Below are 23,666 nucleotides of genomic sequence, written 5' to 3'. Positions count from 1 at the left end.
GCTGGTCTCGCTGTGCGCGCTCTTCCTAAAGATGCGGACTGATGAACAGTATTGCCGTTCCTGGGTAGACTGGGTGCAGGGTGTTCTTCGTCTCTGCCTGGCCTTTCCTTTCCTTTCTGTTGTTTTGGTCCTTAAGGCAGCAGTGGATTCTTAGACACCTCAGGTCCGCTTAACACCTGATCAGAGGTTGGCAAGACCAGTGAGAAAAGCTGGTGTTCGCTTTTCAGGTTCAAATGCACCATCAGGTTCACTCCAGCCCCCGCCAGCCCCCCTTCCTTATTCTCGCACAGCAGCCCCATCACAGGTGTCTTTGCCTGTCTGAAGGGATTTGAGCTTCTGACCTCGGAGCTGAGGGAATAAGGGAAACCGCTGTGTTTCGTTGTAACAGAAAGGACACGTGAGCAGAAGCTGGCCTTTCCTCCTCGCTTGGAGTCTCCTGGCCTCAGTGTCGCCTTGTCAGTTTTCAGTTCAGTTCATTCTCTTATCGTGGTTTCTCTTAGGCCTCTTCCTTGCCTTAGAGTTGACGGCATAGTGTTCTGTTTACAGCTTATTTTAGAAAGTCAGAGTAGATAGATTTGCCAGAAAGGGAAAAGGAGCTTCTTGTCACGTATGAACCCAAAGAGAGCCGTAGTTTGTTTATGCAACACAAATATATGCGCTTCATATATCTATGTAGAGAGTTTTTAAACAAGTATAATCAGTCTTTTGAAACCAGACCTTTTCACATGACATTTTTCCACTAAAATTATATGTATTTCACGTAAATACACAGTCAAAATATATATATGTTCACAAAAAACATACATATTAAATAATTTAAATGATTGTGCAGTATTCTATCGTATAGTTTTCCCATAATTCATGAAACCAGCCCTTTTCGTGTATTTGTGGAGAGTTTACAGGGTTTTTTTTTTGATATTATAAACGATACTCTGGTGAATATCCTTGTTTTTACAATTTTGAGGACTCCTGAATATTTCCTAAGGAAATGCTCTGGAAGAATGGTTCAGAGACCCCTTGGGATGCTTGTGTTGCCAGACAGCCCCTGGAAAGGTCTGCACAGCCCACGGGCCCTCTCGTTTCCATACCCTTAGTACTGCTGAGTGTAACAGAGCAGAGTACGGTCTCTGCAGTATGCGAGACCTTCAATAACTCGAGCTTACTGTATCATTAACAAGGTAGATGTCTCTCTGCACGTTTATTAACCGTTGCTGTTCTGCTGCTGCTGCGGTGACCTCTTCAAGTCTTTTTTCCATTTTTTGGTTGATTCTAAGTGTTGTGTGTGTCTTGAGGATATTAACCATTTGTCAGTGAAGGGAGTTTACTTTAGAGTGGAACTTGAGCCCATGGTAGAGTGCATCCAAATGGATTTAGATATTAATCTGTTAGGCAGAGGCGCCTATGGGATGCACATGAACTCTTGACTATAGTATTACATAGTAAGGCTCTACTTAGTGTATTTATACAAGAGAAAGAACTTGTATACATAGATTGTTCATATATGAAAAATACCAAGGAAAAGGAGAGTTTAGAACTTAGGCTACAGTTTGTTCTATTTATTTAGTTTATAGGGGGATAAACTATTTGTGTTAAGGAAATGAGCTACTTAAAATGAGTTAAGTTTAACTTATTGATTCGAAGCTTGACTGACTTAATGAAATTATTTTGTGATTTTAAAAATGGCATCCTTAAAGTATATTTATCAAAGTTTAGTCAAGCATATCAATCTTACCTAAATATTTAGTTTTCAACTCATCATTCTATACAGTTGACTCGTTATAGGAACTTACGGAGCAATTTCCTTTTAAAACTTTCGCTTCAAGAGAGTGAATGGTGGTAAATCTCTTAGTTGTTAAAAAATCAGGCTGTTTGAGTTCTTCAAGATTACTGTAATTTGAAGACAGATTTTTACTAAAGTATGTTCAATCCTTTATTTCTAGTGGTTGGAATGTTGTATCCCTCATTTAGTCTATTTTAAGATAACCGTGGTAGAAAGAACTGAAATGTATAATTTATACATTCTAGCTTTATTAATGAATACTCAATAATTAAGTTCTGTAAACTCACTATAAAATTTTAATTATAAATTTCTGCTTGGTTCAGTATTTCAGCTGGTATTGAGAGGAAGTGTATTCTCTATCCCTAGTAATTAACACGTGGTGAATGGTACGCGGCAGAACTGTGTAGGCTAGTAACGTCTGCCATTTTGAGTTTTGTATGATTTCAGTATAATTGTTTCTGATATAAAATTTAAAAAATCTTGTTATTGCCTTTTTCTCCTTACAGCGAAAATTCTCGACTGGCTGCTGAGGTTTACAAAGACATGCCTGAAACTAGCTTTACCCGAACGATTTCTAATCCCGAGGTGGTTATGAAACGACGGAGACAACAAAAACTGGAAAAGAGAATGCAGGAATTTCGGAGCTCAGATGGGCGGCCTGATTCAGGTGCAGACTTTGAATTGTTTTTCTGTTATATTTGTTGTAAAGTCTATTAATTTCATAATCCTTTTTATATATGCACGAGGCCCTGAATAAGTGAAGTTAATGGGCGATGTGACCTGTTCATAGCAAGCGTGTGCCATGTGTGTCTGGTACAAAGTCAGTTTTGCCTTCAATACGTTTAGTTACGTATTTATCCCCAGTATGGCTTTTTTTTTTTTTAATTCTGGAAAATGTCAAGTATATACAAAAGAATAGAGATATAATGAACTTCCCATGTGTTTATTACCAAGCAAGCTTCCATAATTAACACGTTTCATCTCTGCTTCTACATATATTGCTTTCATTCCCAGACTGTGTTATTTTTGAATCAAATCCCAACTTTCTCATTATCTCATCCATAAATATTTTGATATATTTTCCTGAAAGGTAACAATTCTAAAAAAGCAAAAACAAAAATAAAGCAAACCATAGTACCACTATCACATAGAAAAGAATTGACAGTAATTCCTTAAAAATCATCAGGTACCTAGTCATTGTTCAGATTTTCCTGATTTGCCTCAGATAATTCCTTTAGTTGAGTCAGGATACAAATAAAACCTAAATGTTGCATTTGCAATTGGTTAATTTGTCTTTTATGCCTTTCATTCTAAAATCCCCTCTCCTCTCTTGTATCTTAACCTCTCAGTTTGCTTATTTGTTGGTTTGTTTTAAAACCCTAGGTTGAATGTCTTGTAGGTTTTGCTGACGGCATCTTGTTGTGCGGTTTACCGCTGTTTTCCTCTTGTTTTCCTTGATTAGATACAGGTACAGGGTTAGGGTTTTTGGTGGTAGGCGGTGGGACAGGAATATTCACCTTAGTGTCATCCCCAGGTGAGCAGTGGTTTGTAAAATTTTAGTAAGCTCATGGATGTAAAGCTTCTCAATGTTTGTCCATCTTTTGCGGTTATTGTCGTCTGATTCTTGAATGGTGGCTTCGAGCCAGCGGGGCTGTCTTCCAGCTGGCACCCGGGTCTGTGACATGGCCCAGTGATCTCGAGAGCTTCCCTGGAGGATAGGATGTCTGCTCACCTCGTGCTTTCCTGCCCCGGCCTAGGAGTCAGCTCTTCCTCGGAGGAATCCTGTTCCTTTTGCTGGGATAAGTGTCTGGTTACTAGGAGCACTCTCTGTTACTGGTTAGTCTTTACTTCTAAGCCTGTTTAGTGGACAGAGCTTAGGAAATATGTGGTTTTTTACTACTTGGATTTTAGAAAATCTGGGTGTCTTTTCTCTAAAGGTAAAATTCTTCCCTCCTAAGAACAATAGAATAATTATTAACAACATAATTATATTAATCAGGTATAATACCAAAATCAAAATAGGGCTATTATTAATACCAATATGATACTGAAAACATTTTATTTAAGCGTCTTGTGAAATCTGTGCTGTTTGAAATCGCACATTCGATTCCTGTGTATGTGATTGTATACCCGCGTGGATTTATACTGAGGTTTGTTTTATTTTACTTTTGACTTTGAAGGTTTGCTTCTTTAAAATTTAGTGTTGTTTAACAGTTTCTAAGTCAAATCTGCAAAACAAGGTACGTTTAGAGAAGTCCAGCTTTTTTGTCCCTGTGGACCCCTTGAATCAAAGGCAACATCCTGTACACATGTCCCACCGTGATGTTTCCTGGAGATCACCCTGTATTTCTGAGGGAAATAAAGGTTAAAACGAGAAGTTAAAACACATGACTACTCTGTGAGCTATAAATTGGTTTTGTGTATTTTTAGCTATTTGATATAAAACTTTTATTTGTAATTAACCTCTAATTATACTCAGCAAGTAAAGTGGTTTTACTTGTTAAAAAATAATAGCATAATCATTTGTTTCAAAAACAATCCTTGTATTAGAAGGCTGTATCGTCGATCCAGCCTTTCCTAAGAATGTCTGACCTGGTAAGTCATCGCCTCTGCGGCTCTGTTGTAGCGCTGCGCTCCTGCTGGCTCACGCACGAGTTTTAAGGTCTGAGTGCTGGGACTGGCGGCTTTTCTCTGGAGCCGGGTTTATAGCAGTTCTGGTGGGGAAGGTTGCTTAATTGTGGGCCCATTCTCTCGGCTCCAAGGCTGAGTCAAAGGGTGTTAGTCCCTATCCAGACCCTCTTATTATCCGATATGTTTATGTGGCAGCAGGTGGGATCTGTCAGGGGAAGCTGTGCTCACACTCGCGTCACACTCGCGGGAGCAGCGTTATCCTCTATTTTATTAGTGGTCCCTCTTCCCTCACCTCCATTCACGAGGTAGTCTGTGGACCGTGGTTCTGAAATGCATGGTTGCTTGATTCTGCCCACTTGACAGAAATTGCTGTGACCCATTTCTTGTGAGCTTGCCCAGAGCTTTGTGTTAGGGGGGCGTGTCATACAGCACCAGCCAAGGTGGGAGCCGGCCCTGGGACCTGGTTGTCTCTGCAGCATCACGGGTTTGCTTTGACCCTTAGTGCCTGTATGAACTGAGTCTCAATTATATGTTTCATGGGAATTATAGTATCGGTGATTCAAAAAAACTAGGACACTGAGAGACTTACTAGTTCTGTAAATAATTTGATAGATGGCTTTTGAGACCTAAATGATTATCTGTTTGTATATATTCTGTCTTGTTCAATCAGGAATTGAAAAAGACAAGAAAAAGAAAGTAAGGAGAAAGGAGGGAGAAACTACAGAGGTGAGGAAGGAGAAATGTAGTAAAAGTTTTAGGAAGGACGAGAGGAATGCTCAGGGGTACCTGCCACGTGCTAACCACGCTTCCGACCACGGGAAGGAGTCTGGCATCGTTATGGAAGTAACTTCCTCAGTGACCCCTTGAGGAATATTCAAGTATAGGCTCAGGGGTATGTGAGTCAGACTAAGGAGAGCTGGCTTAGAGTGTGAGTTTTTATAAGTAACTTAACAAAATCTTTTTATAAAAAGTATGTCTTTAATGTGGGTCAGGATGCAACATTATATATGTTGTTAAGATAAAGCAGGAAGCTTTTTTTTTTTTTTTTTTTTTTTTGCGGTACTCGGGCCTCTCACTGCCGTGGCCTCTCCCGTTGCGGAGCACAGGCTCCGGACGCGCAGGCTCAGCGGCCATGGCTCACGGGCCCAGTCGCTCCGTGGCATGTGGGATCCTCCCGGACCGGGGCACGAACCCGTGTCCCCTGCATCGGCAGGTGGACTCGCAACCACTGCGCCACCAGGGAAGCCCTAAGCAGGAAGCTTTTTGCAGGTAACTTCAGCCTGTGTCCCCAGAGATCCATATTTATTTTCCTGTGCCATTGGGGGTCCTTTGATGGAAGTATTTGGTATGATCTGTTAATAAACTGCTGAAAGTTTTAAGCTAGGGATTGAGAACGCTTTCAGTTAGCCCAGGCCTCCAATCTGGAGCGGTTACTCTGAGAGCAGAATCTAGGGTTGATTTGAGGGAATTGTGGTCAGAAGCAGGTGTCCCCCTTCAAAGGCTCGTGTGGCCCCGGAAGGACCGAGTCTCTGAGCTCAGTCGGGGACAGTGGTCATGAAGAGAGAAAAGCGGGAGCAATGTTAAGAGAGAATGATCGGGAAGCAGCGCCAGCCTGAGTTTTCTGAGGAGAGGAGGCCTTCCGGATGCCGCCCTGCCTTGAGCAGGATGGATGTGGGTCTGGGTGAAGGAGCATCCGGAGGGGAAGACGGGCTTCGTCTGTGTGTCTTGGGAGGGGCCGGCGTGGTGTGGGGGTGCCTTTAGGCTGCCAGCTCGGTGGCTGAGTGCTAGTCAGCGGTGCCAGGTGGAGAGAAAGATTCGGGAGCAAGCTGTTCTGGGGATGCAGCATCATGGGCATGGAAGAGATTTGGTGGAGGTAGGAAGTATACCGGTAATACACGGCCATTGTTGAGCAGTAGGCCAAGACAACAGGAACAAAACCCCAGAGAATTAGGAGAAGAAACAGCAAAACACCCATTGGAGTAGAGCTTGTCTGTTACAGGGATGGTTGGGTGGAAGGAACATTTTTCTGTACAAGCTCCTAGGAAACCCTAAAAAACTGGATACTGTTGGCAGAATAGCTGTTTGTGGTTAATATTAATGCAGTCAAATATAGTAAGTTCAAGTGTTCTGTTGGTTTTTAATAAACAACTTAGAAAACGATATCCTTATAACCTACTGAGGCTGTTAGCTTAGCGCTTAGGTTGGTGAAGAATGTTGTCACGGGTGGGTAAGGTTCCCTGAGAGTAACAGCCAAGTCTGTAATTTTCCTGTCTTGTTCGCCCGAGCGTTGGTTCCCCAAGTTCTGATGACCTACTTAAAGAGATCTGACTCACTTCACAGTGGATCAGAAGTCATAACTTGTAACAAGCCTTGGCCCCGGAGCTCATAAAGTATTTTTAACACTCAGACGTATTTACTTTCTTGATGTCTTCCAAGTATAATTGACCTCAGAATGCCCTTGGGAGTCAGCCCTTCTGCCTCAGTTTTCTTGTGGACAGCAGTCTTGGAGCTGTGGAGTGCTAGGACACGGACTCTGGAGCTGGGTTCCGGTAGGGACCCTTGTGTTCCGTGGGCCACGCTTTCTTCATCTTCTGAATAGGGGAATCATCCTCTCTTAATTTTAGAACTGAAATGTATATTTATTTATACAAACAGATTTTAGTCGATGGTAGAATTTTAAAATGTTAGCTTTTCTTCTATCTCCCCTTCCTTAGGAAATTGGGAGGTATGTATTTCTGTTGTGATGATACTATGGTATTATGCTTGTAAACTAAAAACCTCTTAAATTAGACTGTATCCAGTCAGTTACTTATTAATCTGTCCATGGATGTCGGTGGAGTGTAGGTCCTCTCTGCTGTTGTGTTACTGTCAGTTCCTCCCTTTATGTCTGCTAGTACTTTATGTAGTTAGGTGCTCATGTATAGGGTGCATATATATGAACTGAGTGTTCTTGTATTTATCCCTTTATCATTATATAATGCCCGTCTTTGTCTTTTGTTATAGACTTTGCTCCGAAGTCTGTTTTGTCTGATAGGAGTATTGCCACCCCCATTTTCTTGTCATTTCTGCTTGCATGAAATAAATATCTTTTTCTTTCCCCTCGCTTTCAGTCTGTATGGGTCATTAGCTGTGAAGTAAGTTTCTCGTAAGCGGCGCATAGGGGCTTCTGGTTTTTTATCCAATCATCCATCCTGTTTTTTGACTGCAGCATTTAGTCCATTGACATTTGAAGTAATTATTGATAGCTGTGTACTCACTGCCATTTTAGGACTTGTTTTCTGCTAGTTTTTGTACTTCTCTGTTCATGTCTTCTTTCTGTTTCTTCCCTTGTATTTTGATGATTTTTTTTAGTGGTACCTGTTTTTTTGTTTCTAGTTTTTGTGTGTTTATTGTAGGTTTTTGATTATTGGGTGCCATGGGTTTCATATATGTTGATCTGTATCTACTTGTGGTAAACTAATAGTCATTTAAGTGCAGACACATTGTAAAAGATCTGCAGTTTTTACTTCCCTCCCCTGCACTTTGTGTTTCTGATGTCATATTTTATGTCTTCATGTTGTTGTCTTGTTTGTTTTCTCCCCCTGATTTCGACCCTGCAATCAGGTTACAAGCTGTTTGGAGCCTAGGACGATGACCAGCTCATGCTGTGTCCTCAGCGTTGGGACGGGCGGTGTAGGGGGACCTTATAATCCCTGTGAGTTTGTAGATAGCCTGACCCCTGGCCTGTGTCAGCAGGTCCGCGTTCTAATACCAGCCTGGGCTTGCTGGTTCTTCTCTTTTTTTTTTTTTAACATCTTTATTGGAGTATGATTGCTTTACAATGGTGTGTTAGTTTCTGCTTCATAACAAAGTGAATCAGTTATCCATATACATATGCTCCCATATCTCTTCCCTCTTGTGTCTCCCTCCCTCCCACCCTCCCTATCCCACCCCTCCAGGCGGTCACAAAGCACCAAGCTGATCTCCCTGTGCTATGTGGCTGCTTCCCACTAGCTATCTACCTTACGTTTGATAGTATATATATGTCCGTGCCACTCTCTCACTTCATCCCAGCTTACCCTTCCCCCTCCCCGTGTCATTGCTGATTATTCTTAAAAGACCAGTGTTATTTTATTGTAGTCAAGTTGTCATAATGCAGTGTGTGCCAGACTTGTTGAAAAAGAGGGTGTGAGAAACATTCAGTAGCCAGAGTAACTGCGTTAGAATTCAGAAGAGGCAAAAAGGAGTCATAGAGATTTAGAATTTGCTTCAAGAGATCCACAGATGTTTAATCTAGCTCTTTAACGTAGAGGTGAGCAGAGGAAGTCGGGAAGCCTCCCCGAGGTCCCACATAGCATGGGGATGTGGCACCTTGCCTGAGTTGCCTACCTGCCCCCAGTAGTCTTTCAGCTAGACTTAAGATTTTAGGGCTTAAAAATCTTAGATCATAAGTAAAGAGCAAATTATGACACCAAAAATGTCAGTAATATAGCATATGTAGGATTGCATTAAAAAGAAATATACAGACAAAAAGAAAAGCTGAGGATCCACATTGCTCTGCCCTAGTTGACTTTTTTCCCTCCCGAATGAGTTCACAGCTAGAAATGACATTCTGGTTTGCAGCACCTGGAAATGTAGATAGAGCCCAGTGCTTTGGTGACAGGTTCCTTATGAAATGTCTTTGGACTCCAGCACCTGAAGTATCCTGATTTCTGGTTCACTTTTTTAAAAAACTGAGTTATTTAGTGGGATTAATATTGTTCGGGGTTTTTAAGTTTCAGATTGTTGGTCAGGAAGTAGCGGAAGTGGGGAAAGTAGATGTCTAACTCTGTGTAGGTAAGGAAGTGAGAAGGCAGTCAAAGCAAGAGCAGCACTTGGAAGAAACTCCGGGGTTTCTTCCCTTTCTGTCCTTTCCCCACAGTGGAAATCAGTTCGTCATTATAAAAACTGCGCGGGCTTGAAGGGAGGACAGAAACAGCCTAGTCACACAGAATTACTCGCCCTGTCTAGCACAGGATCACGGGGTCGGCATGTCCCTGCCAGTGTGTGTCACCTACCAGGAAGTGGGGATAGAATTCGTATACAGATCTCTGGTATTGGAATAAAAGTTGTGATCAAAGATGTCACAATGTTTTTTGCAGGTGGAACATTGAGAATTTATGCAGATAGTTTAAAACCAAATATTCCCTACAAGACGATCCTGCTGTCTACCACAGATCCTGCAGACTTCGCTGTGGCTGAAGCTCTAGAGAAGTACGGTCTGGAGAAAGAAAATCCTAAGGATTATTGCATCGCCCGCGTGAGTACCTGCCACGTCGGTACTTCCCCATATTACACGTGCTAGAACTTTGCATTTAAATGGAAAGATATTCTTTAAATGAAGTTAAACTTAGGCTGAATTTCTCCACGCTGTATCACTTAGAATCTGGTAAACCGAAACCACGTGTAAATATATATAAGAAACAACATTCTCCTTTCCATTACAAAAGTAATCTGTGTTCCTGCTGTAAACTAAGAAAAGTATAAAAAGGCAAATGGAAGAAAGTCCTCTGTAGTTCTAATACCAAAGGATAAGCGCCATTAGCATTTTGATGTATATCCTTCCAGTTTTTATTTTGCATATCTATAGGTGACAATTTTATTTTAGTAAAATCTGCTTTAATGATTTTTTTCTTAGGGTTTTTACTAAGATGTATCATAACGACCCAACTTTAAATAAATCTTGGTTTGCTGTTCATCATCAACCGACGTTTGGCTGATAGGTTTAGTAGTCATCCGTAATTTCTTGGAGATAAAGGGTGTATCTTTGACCCCAGTACTCAAGAAATACAGTGAAATTTTATGCCTCAGAGTTGAATTGGTGACGCTAAGTAAAATCAAGCAGATTTTCTCTTCTAAGACAAACTTTTTGGAAAATTATTAACCTTTAAGTCAATCACAAGTATGTAATAACTTCTTTATACCCATTATTTCTCTGTCAAAATCTCATTGGAAGTAGATTTTTTTAAGAAGATATCCTTCTTTCTCTCATCTTAGCAATTGATTATTAAATAATGGAAGTGTGGTTACTTGTTTTAGTTCTTGCCCTCGCCAAGATTATTGAGAAATAATTAAAGTACAAGGTATTACATGTATTTAAAGTTTATAACACCATCGGCTTGGGCCTGCAGCACAGTGAACGTTTCCTTCACCTTCAGGAGTTTCCTTGTGCCTCGTGGTATTTTTGTGTTTCATTGTATGGACGTGTCACACTTTGTTCATCCATTCACCTGTTAGAATTTGCCTTGTTTCCAGTTTTCAGTTTTGGGCTCTTACAGTAAAACTGCTGTGAGCATACATGTGCAGGTCTTCTCACAGAAGTACTTTTTTTCTTGAGTAAATACTCAAGTGAACGGCTCCGTAGGAGGCATATGTGTAACTGTTAAAGAAACTCTTTCCCACCTGAGTATGCCATTTGCATCCCCACAGTCATATATGAGATGCCATTGCTCTACCCCTCACCCATGCTTGGTTTGGTCAGTCATTTAAACTATTAGACATTCTGATGGGTGTAGTTGTATCTCATTGTGGAGGAAATTTGAGTTTCCCTGATTATCTGTATACATGTCAAGTCCTGTGTATGATACATGTACTGTGAATATTTTTTTCCCCGTCTGTGGCTTGGCTTTTCATTTTTAAGATGGTATCTTTCCGTGAGGAACAATTTATTATTTTGTTAAGTCCAGCTTGTTAACTTCTTAGTGCTCTGTACTTTCTGTATGAGAATTCGCTTCCTCCAAGGCTGCAGACACTTGTACCTATATTTTATTTTAGAAGTTTCATAGTTTTAGGTCTTACATTTGGGTCTGTGTGTTCCATTTCAAGGTGACATTTGTGTATGGTGTGAGATTAGGGTCGATGCTCATTTTCTTCTGTACAGATACAGAAAAAAAGACTTTATTTTCTCCCACTGAGTGCATTGGCACCTTGTTGAAAATCAGTTGGCCATATATGTTTGGTTCTATTTCTGGAATCTTCTGTTTCATTTGTATATCTTATATCTTTTCACCAACACCAAACTGTTTTGATTACTGTGGATTTATGGTGAGTCTTAAAATCATATAAAGTCCCACTTTTGCTTTCTCCTTTTGCTTTTAAAAAATTGCTTTGGTTATTCTAGGTTATTTGCATTTACAAATAAATTTTAGAATCAACTTATCAATTTCGACATAAAACCTGCTGGAGTTGTGACTGGGTTTGCATTAACTCTGCACATGAATCCGAATGCTAACAGTGTTCAGTTTTCCAGGCTGTGGACAGAGTGAGTGGTCTTCTGTAAGCTCTCAGCAGTGGTTTCTAGTGTTGCTACAGAGAGAATTAAATAAAAGGCCTTGCTTGAGTTTTATGGCTTTTTTCTTTTTGCTGAAAAGCTGAGACTTTATATTCGGTTGGAAAAACCATTTGGTAGATGTGTAATTTTATGAATAAAGTTCAATTTTCATTTGAAAATAGATGAGAAAACAGATGTTTTGATTCCACTGAGATGACAATAAAGGATAAAGCCCTGTGGGAGTGCACGAGAACAAAGAGAGTGAGCGAAGGGGCCAGCAGAGCAGTTGTAGATGAGAGTCTGAAGAAGCGGGTGGGTTGTATCTAAGTTGCTGGACCTGCAGAGGGGGCAGCCGAGGGGAAGCGCGCAGCTGCCTGTCTCCCAGCGCCTAGCGGACTCCGGCATGAGGGGCTCTGGCACGTTCTGAGGCAGCATTGAAAATTGGGCTGAAAACAAATTGGGTGGAAAGTTTTTATAGGCAGTAGTAGCCTCCAGCAGACTGCCTTCCCATCCAGCTACTGCGTCGTCTCTCCATCCGAAGGCCAGAGTAAAACCGCTGGGGGAGGAGGCCTTGGCTTTGGGGGTGACTGGCATAGCAGGGTCTTTACCACAAGCAGGAGGATGGAGGGGAAGGCTGTACCCAGAAGATTGAAGGATTCCTCCCAGAAGGCACTTTCTGGTCAGAGAAGAAAGATCTGTATGGAAACTGACCTTTGGACGTCTGGTCCAGCAGCCGTCCTCGCCGTTACCGTCAGCTTTCCTGTGACTCGTTGTCAGTGTGAGTGGACGGCCCAGACTCAGTAGACATTTGCAAATGCCTTTAAAATGAAAGACAGACCGACACAGACAGATCAGAGAATCTGGAGATCCAAGAGACAAAGCAGATGGAGTGTGGGAGAGCTAAGAGACTCGGCGGACGGTGCATCCGGAGCACCGTGAGGAGAAGCGTGCGGGGGCTCCTAGGGATTGAAAAGCCCAGGTAAATGAGGGGTGGGGGCAGAATGTCAGTGGAGGGATGAAAGAGCAAGTGGAGGAAATCTGCCGGAGGACAAAAAGAGAGGGGCTCCGGAATTTAGATGATCGGTGCAGAATATCTTAACATTTAGCCCAAGGAGGACCAGGTAGAAAAAGCAACAGGAAATGGAGAGATAGACGTTACCAAAGAAGCAATGCTAGACCATCTCCCAGGACTGAAGGATTTGAGTCTCTAGGTTGAAAAGGCCCACTAACTAATGGGACAGTTGCTTTGAAAAAGGCCCAAACCAGGGTGTAGTGGAAGTGCAGGAAGCTAGAGAAAAAGAGAGGAGGCAGGCTCAGGGCTTGCATAAAGGGTGGGGGCACAGTTGCAGCAGTCACTTCAGCAGTAGCCGTGGACTCTGGAATTCAGGGGAGCGGCACTTCCTGATGCAGAGGGAACCAACTTCTGGCCATACCCTCGGTCAGGCGCCGGGCGGCTGGAATAAAGACGTTTTAAGACACACACGGCAAAAATCTACCACCCACGCAGCCTCTCTCAGTAAGGTGCTGGAGGACATTCTCCAGCAAAATCGTGGTGTAGGCCAAGAAAGAGAAAAACAGGGTGTCGCAGAACGGGCTCTAGCACAGCAGAAGGGAGTCCCCAGCGACGGGGAAGGAGCGTCTGGGGGTCGCTGTGTAGCCATCCTCTGCGGCACCTGTTTCAGAGTGGAGGTGATGTCTGAGATGGAAAATATTCTTTAGAAGTACGGTGGTAAATATTAGTTTTAACGTCAAAATAAACAAATAGTCAGTAAATTCCTGAGTGTATTTCTGTAAAAACTTTTTTCCCGTGTTGTGTGTTATAGCAATAAACTAAATACTCATCGCTTAAGGAATACTTTGAATACCTTGTCATTATGAAACATTTTGAGTTAGACCAATACCAGTTGACTTAGACGTATTTACATTTTAAACAATACCCTATTTTTGGAAAAACAGTCACCATACAATAAAACCAAACAACAAAATTCTGTGTGTATGTATACGTGAGCACCAAGAAAGGTACATGCATAGGAAGAATACACACCAGCTTAACTGCCTACATGAGGGGAGGGAGAGGAACAGGAGACTTTAAAATGTTACATGTGATCAAGCCATGCACCTTCTTATGTAAAAAAAAAAAGCATAATTATAGAAAGCATGATCAGGAAAATACACTTATTGTCTCACAGATTTTTTTCCCCTCCTCCTTATGCTTTTCTGTATTTGAGTTTTTTGCGTTGAGCCTGTGTTATGTAGAATCAGAAGGAAGGACAGCAGAGCTCATTTCACTGTGGGGTGGAGGAAGGTAGATGGATGCTCGTGAGTATTTGCTTTTTGCTGCGCCTTTTCTTTCTTTTGGTCTTATTAGAAAGAGACTGAAAACCCGCCTTACTTTGGGGAGGGAGGGGCTGGGAGGGCGAGGTTGGGAGGATAGGTCATCGGGATAATCACGCATTCTCTCCAAAGGGAAAGAACCTGAGATTCAGGCCACGCTGGGCGTTTTCCTCCTGCAGGTGAGTTTGAGACAGGGGGACCCTGTTGTCATGATGGCTTCGTTGCTTTCCTGCTTGGGAGAAATAGCAGGATGGAGCAAGCATTAGTGTATGTATGGAAAATATATTTACACCTAAAGAATAATTGTGTCCATGGATTAATGGTAGATTTTGATACACGTTCCTCATAGTTTTGGTTAATACCTGCTGTAAAAAGTGTTCTTAGGATAAAACCAGTAAGACAGCGGTGTAAATAGGGTCTGCATTGCTAACCAGAGGGCTGGCCCTTCTCCAGCTGGGTCCCTGTCAGGCTGTGAGCGCAAGGGCAGGAGCTTAGCTACCGCTGCCGAACACTTGGGATTGCTCAAGCGCTCGCCAGGGCAGCGTTAACTTTTAAGTGTACATAAATCCATTAAATAATTCTCAGTTCCATAAAGGTGCATTTGATAGGCTGTGTGGTAGTGAACTTCATAACATGTTTTTCCTTTCTTTAATTTCTGCCGTGTTTTTACTGATGAAAATCAGAAAGTGAAAGAACACCTTAACCAGGGCATGAAGTTATTGGGCTTTTCCTGACGGTCCCTTTTGAGATCACTTGATGATTTCTTCTGAGGGTCGCCTAGTTTTGGTTTTTATTCCTCTCTGTTCTTGCGCATTTTCTTTCACAAGCTTCAGGAGGATAAATTAGGAGTTGATTATTGTTTTAGCCTTGAGATGGAAGTCCTTTGTTTCCTTGCCGTCTCATCCATCCTGTAATATGTAGCCCTTTCATATTCATTCATTCATCTGTTATACCTACTCAGTGAATTAGTCAGTAAACATGTAGGTTCCTCTTATTGGTTAGATACTGTGCTGGGATGCAAGAATAAGAGCTGCCTTCAAGAGGTTACAGTACAGGGAGACAGAGAGTCCGAGAAAGAAGTGCAGGCAAGGAGCTCGAAATTAGAACGGAGGTCAGAGCAGGCTCCCTGGAGGAGTTGTACTTGGGCTGAGAGGTGAGAGGGCACGCTAGCTAGACCCGAAAGCTGGGGACGGGCCTTTGAGGCACAAGGGATCGTGGCAGCATGAGGTTTCGTGGCCCAGTCGAGAATTCGGAGAAGTTCTGTGTGACTGGACCTATGAGGATACGTGACAAAGACTGCGACTTAAAGAGATGAGTGAGGGTCAGGTCCTGAAGCAGTGTGTGTTCCAAGCCCACTGTACTACATGTAATACAAGACGCTGTGAGGAAAGGTTGGTTACTTTAGCATAAGGGTGTGTTGTAATAAACTTGTCTTTTTGGGGTAATTTGCAGCAGTGCGGAGCAAAGTTTTACAGTTCTGTGGAAGTCTAACCCATCTGGTCTATGCACACGATGATCTAATTGGGAGTGAGGTCTGTTAGGGTGACGTTATTACAGGAACTCCAGGCTGAAAATAATTCTCAGGTGCCAGTGCCTGGCTTCTCCTGTTTTCTGTAACCGTGTTTCAGTTGGTGCGAGCGGTGGGGCAGAAGTCAGCGGGGGGTCGGAGACAGAGCCCTGCGGCCGCTTGTTCTGTTCTCTGAGTTACAGAGAGTTTTCTCGAATGATTGAGAAAAGTCGTTTGCTGTAAAACATAGAATAAAGAGTAATCCAGTGTTACAGATTTTTGAGTGTGGTGAATGCAGTATCTTAAAGCATTTGTTGAATGAACGGCCCAGTAATACGTCTAAATGATCTGATTAAAATTTAATCATAAAAACGAATTTTCTACAAGAAAAAGAAGGCTAATCTCTTGTGTGGTTATGTGATGGTTACACCCTAAAAGGTTACCTGTTAGATGAAACTCCACACTAAAACGTTTGGTTGTGAAAGCTGGGTCCTGCCGTCCCCTTTCCCGAAGGCACTACGCACAGGTTGACTGTCGCGTGCAGTCTTTCCAAAAGAGAGTTTGTCAGAAAGCAGACTCAGGCTAGTATGGGCCGGGGAGCCGGGCGCAGCGCAGAGAAGCAGGTGAAGGAAGACGGTCCGGCTGGCTGGCCAGGCTTTCAATTGGAAACTATTTTCCGTCACTTCTGTCAGTGTTTTTGAGAATTGTTCATTATGTTTGACCAATTCAGTTCTATCTACAGTGACTTTTTTATTTCCTCAAAAACAATACATTCTTTCTTTTACATACCTGCTAATTCACTTTTCGGGTGTAGTCACAGCTCATTGTTCTTCCCTCCCAGGTGGTGCTTCCTCCTGGGGCCCAGCATTCTGATGAGAAAGCTGCTGAAGAAATCATCCTTGATGACGACGAGTGTCCTCTACAGATCTTCAGGGAGTGGCCGAATGACAGAGGTGAAGAGTAATCTTATTTGTCCAAGACTTACCTCTGTGATGCGTTACACTCCGACTTGAAATATTAGTCGTTTAACTTACTGGAAGGTGTAGGAAGGTGCGCGTGGCAGTCTTTTGAGGGCTGTTTGCTGTGCAGGTTTCTGCCCCCTTCTTGGGCTTGCTGGGTGGTTCCTAGGGGGTCCCCGCATCCTGAGGGCCGCTCTCTGCTGGTGGGTCTAGTGGGAGACCTGGCACAGACCGTTTTGTGGCAGCAGGAGCACCGTGTCCTGAAGAAGCTGGACTTCAGCCCCGTGTCAGGACATGGGAGGTGGGTGTCTGTCAGCAGCGGGATCCTTTCCCTGCCGACCAGATGGACTGGTGATGTTTGGACAGATTTGTTGTGATAGGGAAAATAGCCTTCAACCCTAAATACCGTCTAGTAATTTAGTCATTTCATATAATGAATCCAGACTTTTCACTATCGAAACGATTTCTCCTAATTACGTCAAAGCAGTGAGGGTTTAAAGGTATGTTTTTTATGAAATAGAGTTTTCTTGCTTTCAGATACACATCTTAAGCTACCTGTCGCTCTGTGGAGGGCCTTTGCATTAATAAAGACATAAAAACTGACTGCCAGTCACATTTGAGTGTAGACCGCGAGTTTTAAACATACACTTGCTTAGTACCTTTTCTCGACAGTATAAAGCTAAACTTTATTAAAGTCAGATTGCTTTGAATTCTGAGTTAATTCGGTTGAATTAAATAAGATCAGGTTAACTAAGAATGTATGTGTATTTGTGTGCGCATGTGCTATTACATGTGTGTATGAGTGTATTTATTGATCATAGGGTTCTTTACCAGTAGAAACATTCATTTATTCTGAAACTGGAGTGTTGTCTTTCATGCATGTGATATGCTTGGGAGGGGGTTAATTTAAAATAATTTTTGGAAATTGCTTGCTAGAGTTTTCAAGAACATGTCAAGAGAGTAGTATTTCCTCTGTTGAGGGAAAGTGTAAATTGGGTAGAGCTTTTGCTTAATTATTCCCTGGGAGATGTTATTAAATTACATTTTCTTGATAAATCTTTGAACAGTTGATTGCCAGTCAGCTGGCCGTCTACACTCACTTGAGTCTGGTTGCTAATTTACAGTGTTACTGTTCTAGGGATTTTAGTCTTTCAGCTGAAGAGGAGGCCACCAGACTACATCCCAAAGAAAAGCCAGAAGCACATGGATGGGAAGCCGCTGCACGGGAAGGAGCGAGTTGATGGGTCTGGCTACGGCGCTGCACTCCCACCGGAGAAACTGCCCTACCTCGTAGAGCTGAGCCCAGGTGAGAGGTGTTACCAGTGTACATTCTCAGCTTTACATGTTGTTCTTTTTAATGAATGTTATTTTAATCGGTCTTTCTTTTGACTGACAACCTTTTTAAGATCATTTATTTAAAAAAGTAACCATCATAAGATGGTATTCATTAAAAAAACAAAAACCCTTAATTAAGGTTATAGGATATGTATATCTATATGTATATGCATTAAAATATGTATATGCATTAAAAATAAACTTCACCTGCACAGAAATAAATACTGAAAAACAAAATTTTAGTGAATATAGAGAATTTAAGAAGTTTAAATGATTTACTCCCTTTTAAATTTTTTTTCCAAAATAACCCTGTAAAATACTTAACTACTAAAAATGAGAAGCTGAAATGTAGTCCTCTTAGGACAGACGTCATGGAGGCAGGTGTGTGTGTATTTATCACACTGTTGCTTCATGTATGAACAGTGTCAAAAGAATATTTGTAAATTTAATTACACCTAAGAAGTCCACCTGTAAGAGGAGCGACATTTGCTTAGTTTTAAAATTATAATAGACTAAGTTTGTGTTCACGTTAGCCTTCTAAATATTTCGTTTGTTGAGCTCTCCTCTCTTAAGCTAAAGCTGTTGTTATGACTTAGCCATCAGGTAGAGAGATACATTGACATTCTTAAGGAAATGTTTTATACACGCACGTCGTATGTAGTGTACGTATTTGTACGCATATTTAATATATGTGTGACACGTTTGTTTACTGTTCAGCTGAACTGTATCATTTCTTATTTATTTGGTTAAAATGATGGTATGTGACCTTTATTGTAAAATGCTGTGAAGAACAGAGTATTGTCCCTCCCACCCAGAACTGCTTTTTAAATAGAGCTCAGTAAGTAATTATAGAAAAAGTGAGCTAAAAACAGACTGGTTATGTAGATAATCTGTGTTTCCTTGGGCGGCAATTATGTTTTTCTCTTTGATTCCTGAGTATTTATTTTTGTTTACAAGATTATAACTAATGATTAGACGTGGCACTTGTGCTCCAGGGGTCTCCATGGCACACAACTGGGTTGTGTTATATTGGTACAGGGAAAATGCTGTTGTTTTGACTGATACTCCATAATTAGTAGTCCGTGGCCGTGTGCTGCAGGTAGTGGTTTTTATGCTTAATTATGTTTGAAGGTTTTTTTAAATTGATTAGCTGTTTATGAGGAAGATGTGAGTGTTGCCTTGCCTCTCAGTTCTCCAGCTGAAAAGTTCATGAAACTTTGGTTTTCTCACAGTGGTTTGCAGACATGATTAGTGGTGAGGGTTTGGTGCTCAGTGGTCCGAGGCAGTGAACGGCGACTGGAAGACAGCCATCTGTTTTTGAACTTAGAAGTTTTTAGGATCATCTTTGGGCATTGGGTCTGCCATTCAAGATTTTGCATTACGTGCTAGAAGCTAATGATTGTTTTCTCCCAAACTGAAATTTTTGAAAATAGGAGTATTAACCCAGAGAGAGTTGATGAATAGCACCTGACGTAGGATGATTTTCAAATGAATAGTGGAAAGTTGACTTGGTGGGCAGCAGAGACAGGATGAGAATTCATCCATTTATTTCTTTGACAAGTACTTACTGACTGCTTACTGTGTGTCAGACACTGTTGTGGACCTTGGAGATAGGAGCACACCAGCAAAGCGGATTAAGCCTGGCCGTGGGAACGTAGATTCTAGTGGGAATTGGCGTTCTGACTGCTTGCTTCATCCTTACGGCCTCCCGGGTAATAAAACAGAGAGAAATTTTTTGTCGGTGTAAGAAACTGATGGATCCGAGATAAACGCTAGCTGTGCCCTGCTGGTTGCCCAGTGCTGGCGGCAGCATCTACCAGACGCTTGTTAGAACACGGCTTCCCTCACGGCCCTCTGCCACTTCAGCCAGCGTTTACCGGGCTGCTGCTTTAGGCCGCGCAGTAGGTACACAGGTGACTCAGGTGGCTTCCAGAGAGACTCGTGGTCCGAATAGCTGGGCAGCCGGGGCCCCCGTGAGTCTGACGCGCCCGAGCGCCTGGGCTGCCTGCTGGAGAGCTGCAGCGCTCCGCAGGTGCCTGAAGTTCAGCTCCGCGCAGCACTCGCAGGTGAGCAGGTGACGGTGGGGGGGATGGGGGAAGGCCCGGTTGCCGGCCGGGGTCTGTCTCACTCCAGAGCTGTTCTCTTCACCAGGTCACGCTGTCTTCTTAAGGTGTCGCTGCTGACCGAGCCCAGTCAGCACGCGGAGTGAAATGGACTTAGTTTCCCTGTGTTCGTGGATGCTGACTTGTTACGAACGACTGTTTCCCTGGACACGTTGTCAGCCAAGCACGTGTCCTCGGGGTTGGGCCGAGGTCCTGTAGGTGTCGTTGGAGGCTTTTGAGATGTGGGCGGGTGCTTCCACTGTCTTTTGGAGGGACGGGGGTAGAAGTCGTTTTCGTCCCTTGCTCTGGGTTGGGCTGTGCTCCGCAGGGAAGGAGTGGGGTGGGTCTCCCTGTCACGGACAGACAGCTGCTCCCCTGCTGCTCGGGGACTCCCTGTCAACTCAGTGTCCCCCTCAGCAATGTGCCCACGCCGCGCGGAGCATGGCTGCCGTGTCCTCCAGCCCAGGGCCGGGGCGGGACGTGCCTTTCCCCCTGGACAGTCGCCTCCCTGCAGCTCACCCTCTCCTTCTCTCCCCTGCATGCGTCTGCATGGCCTCTGTCCGCCGCTGCTGCCTTCACCCAGGTCCCGCGTGTGTGTGCGCGCCCCAGGGAGAAGGGGTCGCTTTGCCTGCTACGGCTGGCGCGCTTCCTGCTACTGTCTCATCTCGAGCACTAACAACCTCGCGGGCAGAACAGCGGTAACTGACCAGATGCTGGATGTGTTGGCTTTTCAATTAATATAAATAACTTTTCTTAAGAGTTTAAGGTACTTTCATTTTACCTCTATCTAGTTAACTCTTCCGTATCCAGGATTCATTTCATTTAATAGCAGCTTATTTTGCAGAAATGTGCGGTGTCTTTGTTCAGGCTAAGTTTTAAGTGGGAATTTGGACCGAAGGAGGGAGAGAGCTGCTTTCCTGTCCTTCGACCCTGTGCGCCCCCAGGAGGAAGAGGGGGAGACACGGGGGGGAGGAGGTGCGGATGGGGGTAGGGGAGGAGGACAGAAGGAGAAATGGGGGTGGTGGGTGGGGGAGGGAGCGCCGATCGGGGCCACGTGTCCGGTGACGCCAGGAGGCTGAGAAGGAAGAGGCCGCCACCCACTTAGTGCCGCTCGTGTCTGTATCGTTCTCGCGAGGCGCTCGCTGCCATCGTGAGCAGGTTTAGGGTGTCCTTGGCCTCGGCCTGCCCTCCTGCTTGAGATCATTTCTGGTTGGCGCAGCTGGACCTTCCTACTCGGAACTTGTTTCTCAGATTTTGTGCATTAGCATCTATCACCTTAAATAGTACATGGAAATACTTCCTTTGTCTGTTTTTATATTTCAAGTGTCATTTTTTACATGTCGATGTAACAATCAAAACTTTCTTGTATATAAAGTTGACTCAGCCTTTCGGCATCTTATCAGTTTGTTGAATTTTCTCCAAACTGATCATACAGGTTTTCATTGGATATTAACCAAACTTGGAGTTTTAGTTTTTTATTCTTTTAAAGAAAAATGGAAACAAGGGATATTTAGTACCTATTTTGATATAATACGTAAGTAGAGTCTAAGACAGGTTTCTGTTGTTATTTTATTCCTGAAAAGGATTCCTTAATGTTTTCACGTGTTGGTTACTTTCACACTGTAAAAGAATGGAGCAAACAGAGAGACAAATACGTTTCCTCTTTTACCTGGTATGTACCGAAAACAGTTTCTTCCCTGTTGTACTGGTTCGCTAAAACGTAAGCGAACGGAAGCTCTCTGGGGGCCAGGACATGAGCTTACTTTCTCACCGCAGACCTCTGGCGTCCGCGCGGCGCCTGGGACACGGAAGCGCTGGTCAGCACTCCTTAAACGCGTGAGTCCCCCGCCCTCTGTTTGCAAGCGGGCGGCCAAGAGACGCCCCAGGCCGTCGTCCACCCAGCTGCCCAGAGGCAGAAGCAGGCCTGGATGTGTAGACATGCTGTGCAGTGACACCAGAAGTGTCCTGAAAAACGTTCTCAGGCTTTGCTCAGAGTCATCTATTTTAAGTGCGTCCCAAACGTTGGACATTTGACTGGTTGTTGCATATTCCGTTTGGTAACCCCAAATGGTATTCTAACGCTTGTGCAAGCCAGGAGAAGGAAGAACATGAGTATCGGGAGGTGTAATTATATACGCACAAAAGAGACTCTGAAGATTTGCTTCTGGGTGGGGCAGGACTAGGCAGGGGCCGGGTGGGGAAGGGTGTGGTTCACCGGGTCCTTTTTGTGCCTTTTGAATTTTGCACCATATGAACGTGGTACGTATCTTTAAGGCAAAAGTATGAAATATTTCTAAAAAGCATTAAAGCCTCTGGAAGAAGCACTCGTCTGTGTGGTAGGGTTACTTCGGAAGATTTATCTCCGCCTTCAGAGGCACTGCGGATCCATTGTAGCTCTCAAGTGAGGAGAGATGTGCTCCGGTACTTAAGCCAGAAATAGAGCATTTGTAGAATCCCTATTGTGGAAGGGGATAAAATTTTAAGGTTTTTGTTTTAAGCCACAGTTTTACACGTTTGTTACTGCCTGTGAGGTGACTGTGCTCTTACTGAGGAGGGGCCTTGGATCTCCAAGAAGCTGTCAGTTACATTGTGAACGTTACTCGCCTCCGTTTCTGGGTTCTGCCCGAGGTCCCAGAACTCTGTTTTATCTGCCACGTGAGTGGCCACTGTTTAGGTTATTCAGGATATACCTGTAAAGGTATCTTTGTTTTCTATTATTACTGTGAAGCAGAAAGAAAGAAGGGATTGGGAAGGTTTATTTCTGATCCGTCTGTCGATAGATTTCTGTCACAGAGAAAGGAGAGACTGAGAACGTTTGTATCTCTCCCTTTCTTTTTATATTTCTAAATTTGTGGACGTAAATGTTGATGCAGAAAAGTATATAATACCCATTTATTAGCTCACAAGGTACCCTTCAGAAGCATTCAAAATTCAGAAGGAAGCGAATGTGGATTTTTCTTTCACCCCTAAACAGACATATTTTTCATGTTCTTCTGTTTTTTAAACATTGTGATTGAAACAGTTGTTCTTGATCACTTCTTTGCTGCTTTTGCTGTCTTTATAATTCATTCGTATAATTCTGTGCGAGACCGTATCGCATTATTCTGTTCTCCGCATTTTTAGTTAATAACTCCTCACTGTTAATACGTTAACGCTTTATTGAGCGCACGCTGCACTGAGCACCAGGTGTGGAGAGATTGTTCTAAAGACCTAGCCGCCTGGGAGCTCGGGTGGGAGAGGTGAGGAAGCAGAGACCCTCACCGGACATGGCCAGTGGGCTTGAGACGAAGTGGCTCTCGGTGCGGTGGGTGCCGGAGAGGGTGCTTCTTGACAAGGACCGTCCTTAGGCTGCCTGTGGTGTTTACAGCCAGCAGAGTGGTAAGCATCCCTCAGGGATTTGGGCTCCGCAGGTCTAGAAGGGAACTGAGTCCTGTCCAGGGAAAGCCCCGCGTGACTCGGAGGCCCCGTTTTGGATCAGTGCTTGGAGTTGAAATAAAGTTGTTTAAACGAGGCTTCAGCTGCCAGCAGATCTGATGAGGATGAGCTGTGGAGCGACGCAGACCCGGGGCCCGGCGTTTAGTGCCTGTGAGACGTGTGTCTCTCGAATGCTGCTTCAGTCTCGCCTTACCTTCACCCAGATCCCAGAGATCGCTGCAGACCTGTGGTTAGCGTGTGATCTTGTGCACTCTCAAATGAGCAACCGTTCTAACAGCTTGCACACCCATGTTCC

At 43.5% G+C, this 23,666-nt stretch overlaps 1 protein-coding gene across 16 annotated transcripts in view; it reads left to right on the top strand.

Moving 5' to 3' along the window:
- The window catches only part of AFDN (afadin, adherens junction formation factor), a 139,633-nt gene that overhangs the window by 45,638 nt on the left and 70,329 nt on the right, over window positions 1-23,666 (top strand). For all 16 annotated transcript variants that reach the window (XM_067701531.1, XM_067701541.1, XM_067701528.1 and 13 more), the window contains exons 5-8: window positions 2,287-2,447; window positions 9,532-9,689; window positions 16,382-16,493; window positions 17,638-17,805. In XM_067701531.1, the coding sequence (XP_067557632.1) occupies window positions 2,287-2,447; window positions 9,532-9,689; window positions 16,382-16,493; window positions 17,638-17,805 (599 nt within the window). The remainder of the gene's footprint in view (window positions 1-2,286; window positions 2,448-9,531; window positions 9,690-16,381; window positions 16,494-17,637; window positions 17,806-23,666) is intronic.

The sequence above is a fragment of the Pseudorca crassidens genome, chromosome 13, assembly GCF_039906515.1.
Source record: "Pseudorca crassidens isolate mPseCra1 chromosome 13, mPseCra1.hap1, whole genome shotgun sequence".
In the NCBI taxonomy this organism is placed as follows: Eukaryota; Metazoa; Chordata; class Mammalia; order Artiodactyla; family Delphinidae; genus Pseudorca; species Pseudorca crassidens.
Note: the sequence above shows the minus strand (reverse complement) of the source record. Positions and strands in the feature narration are given on the sequence as shown.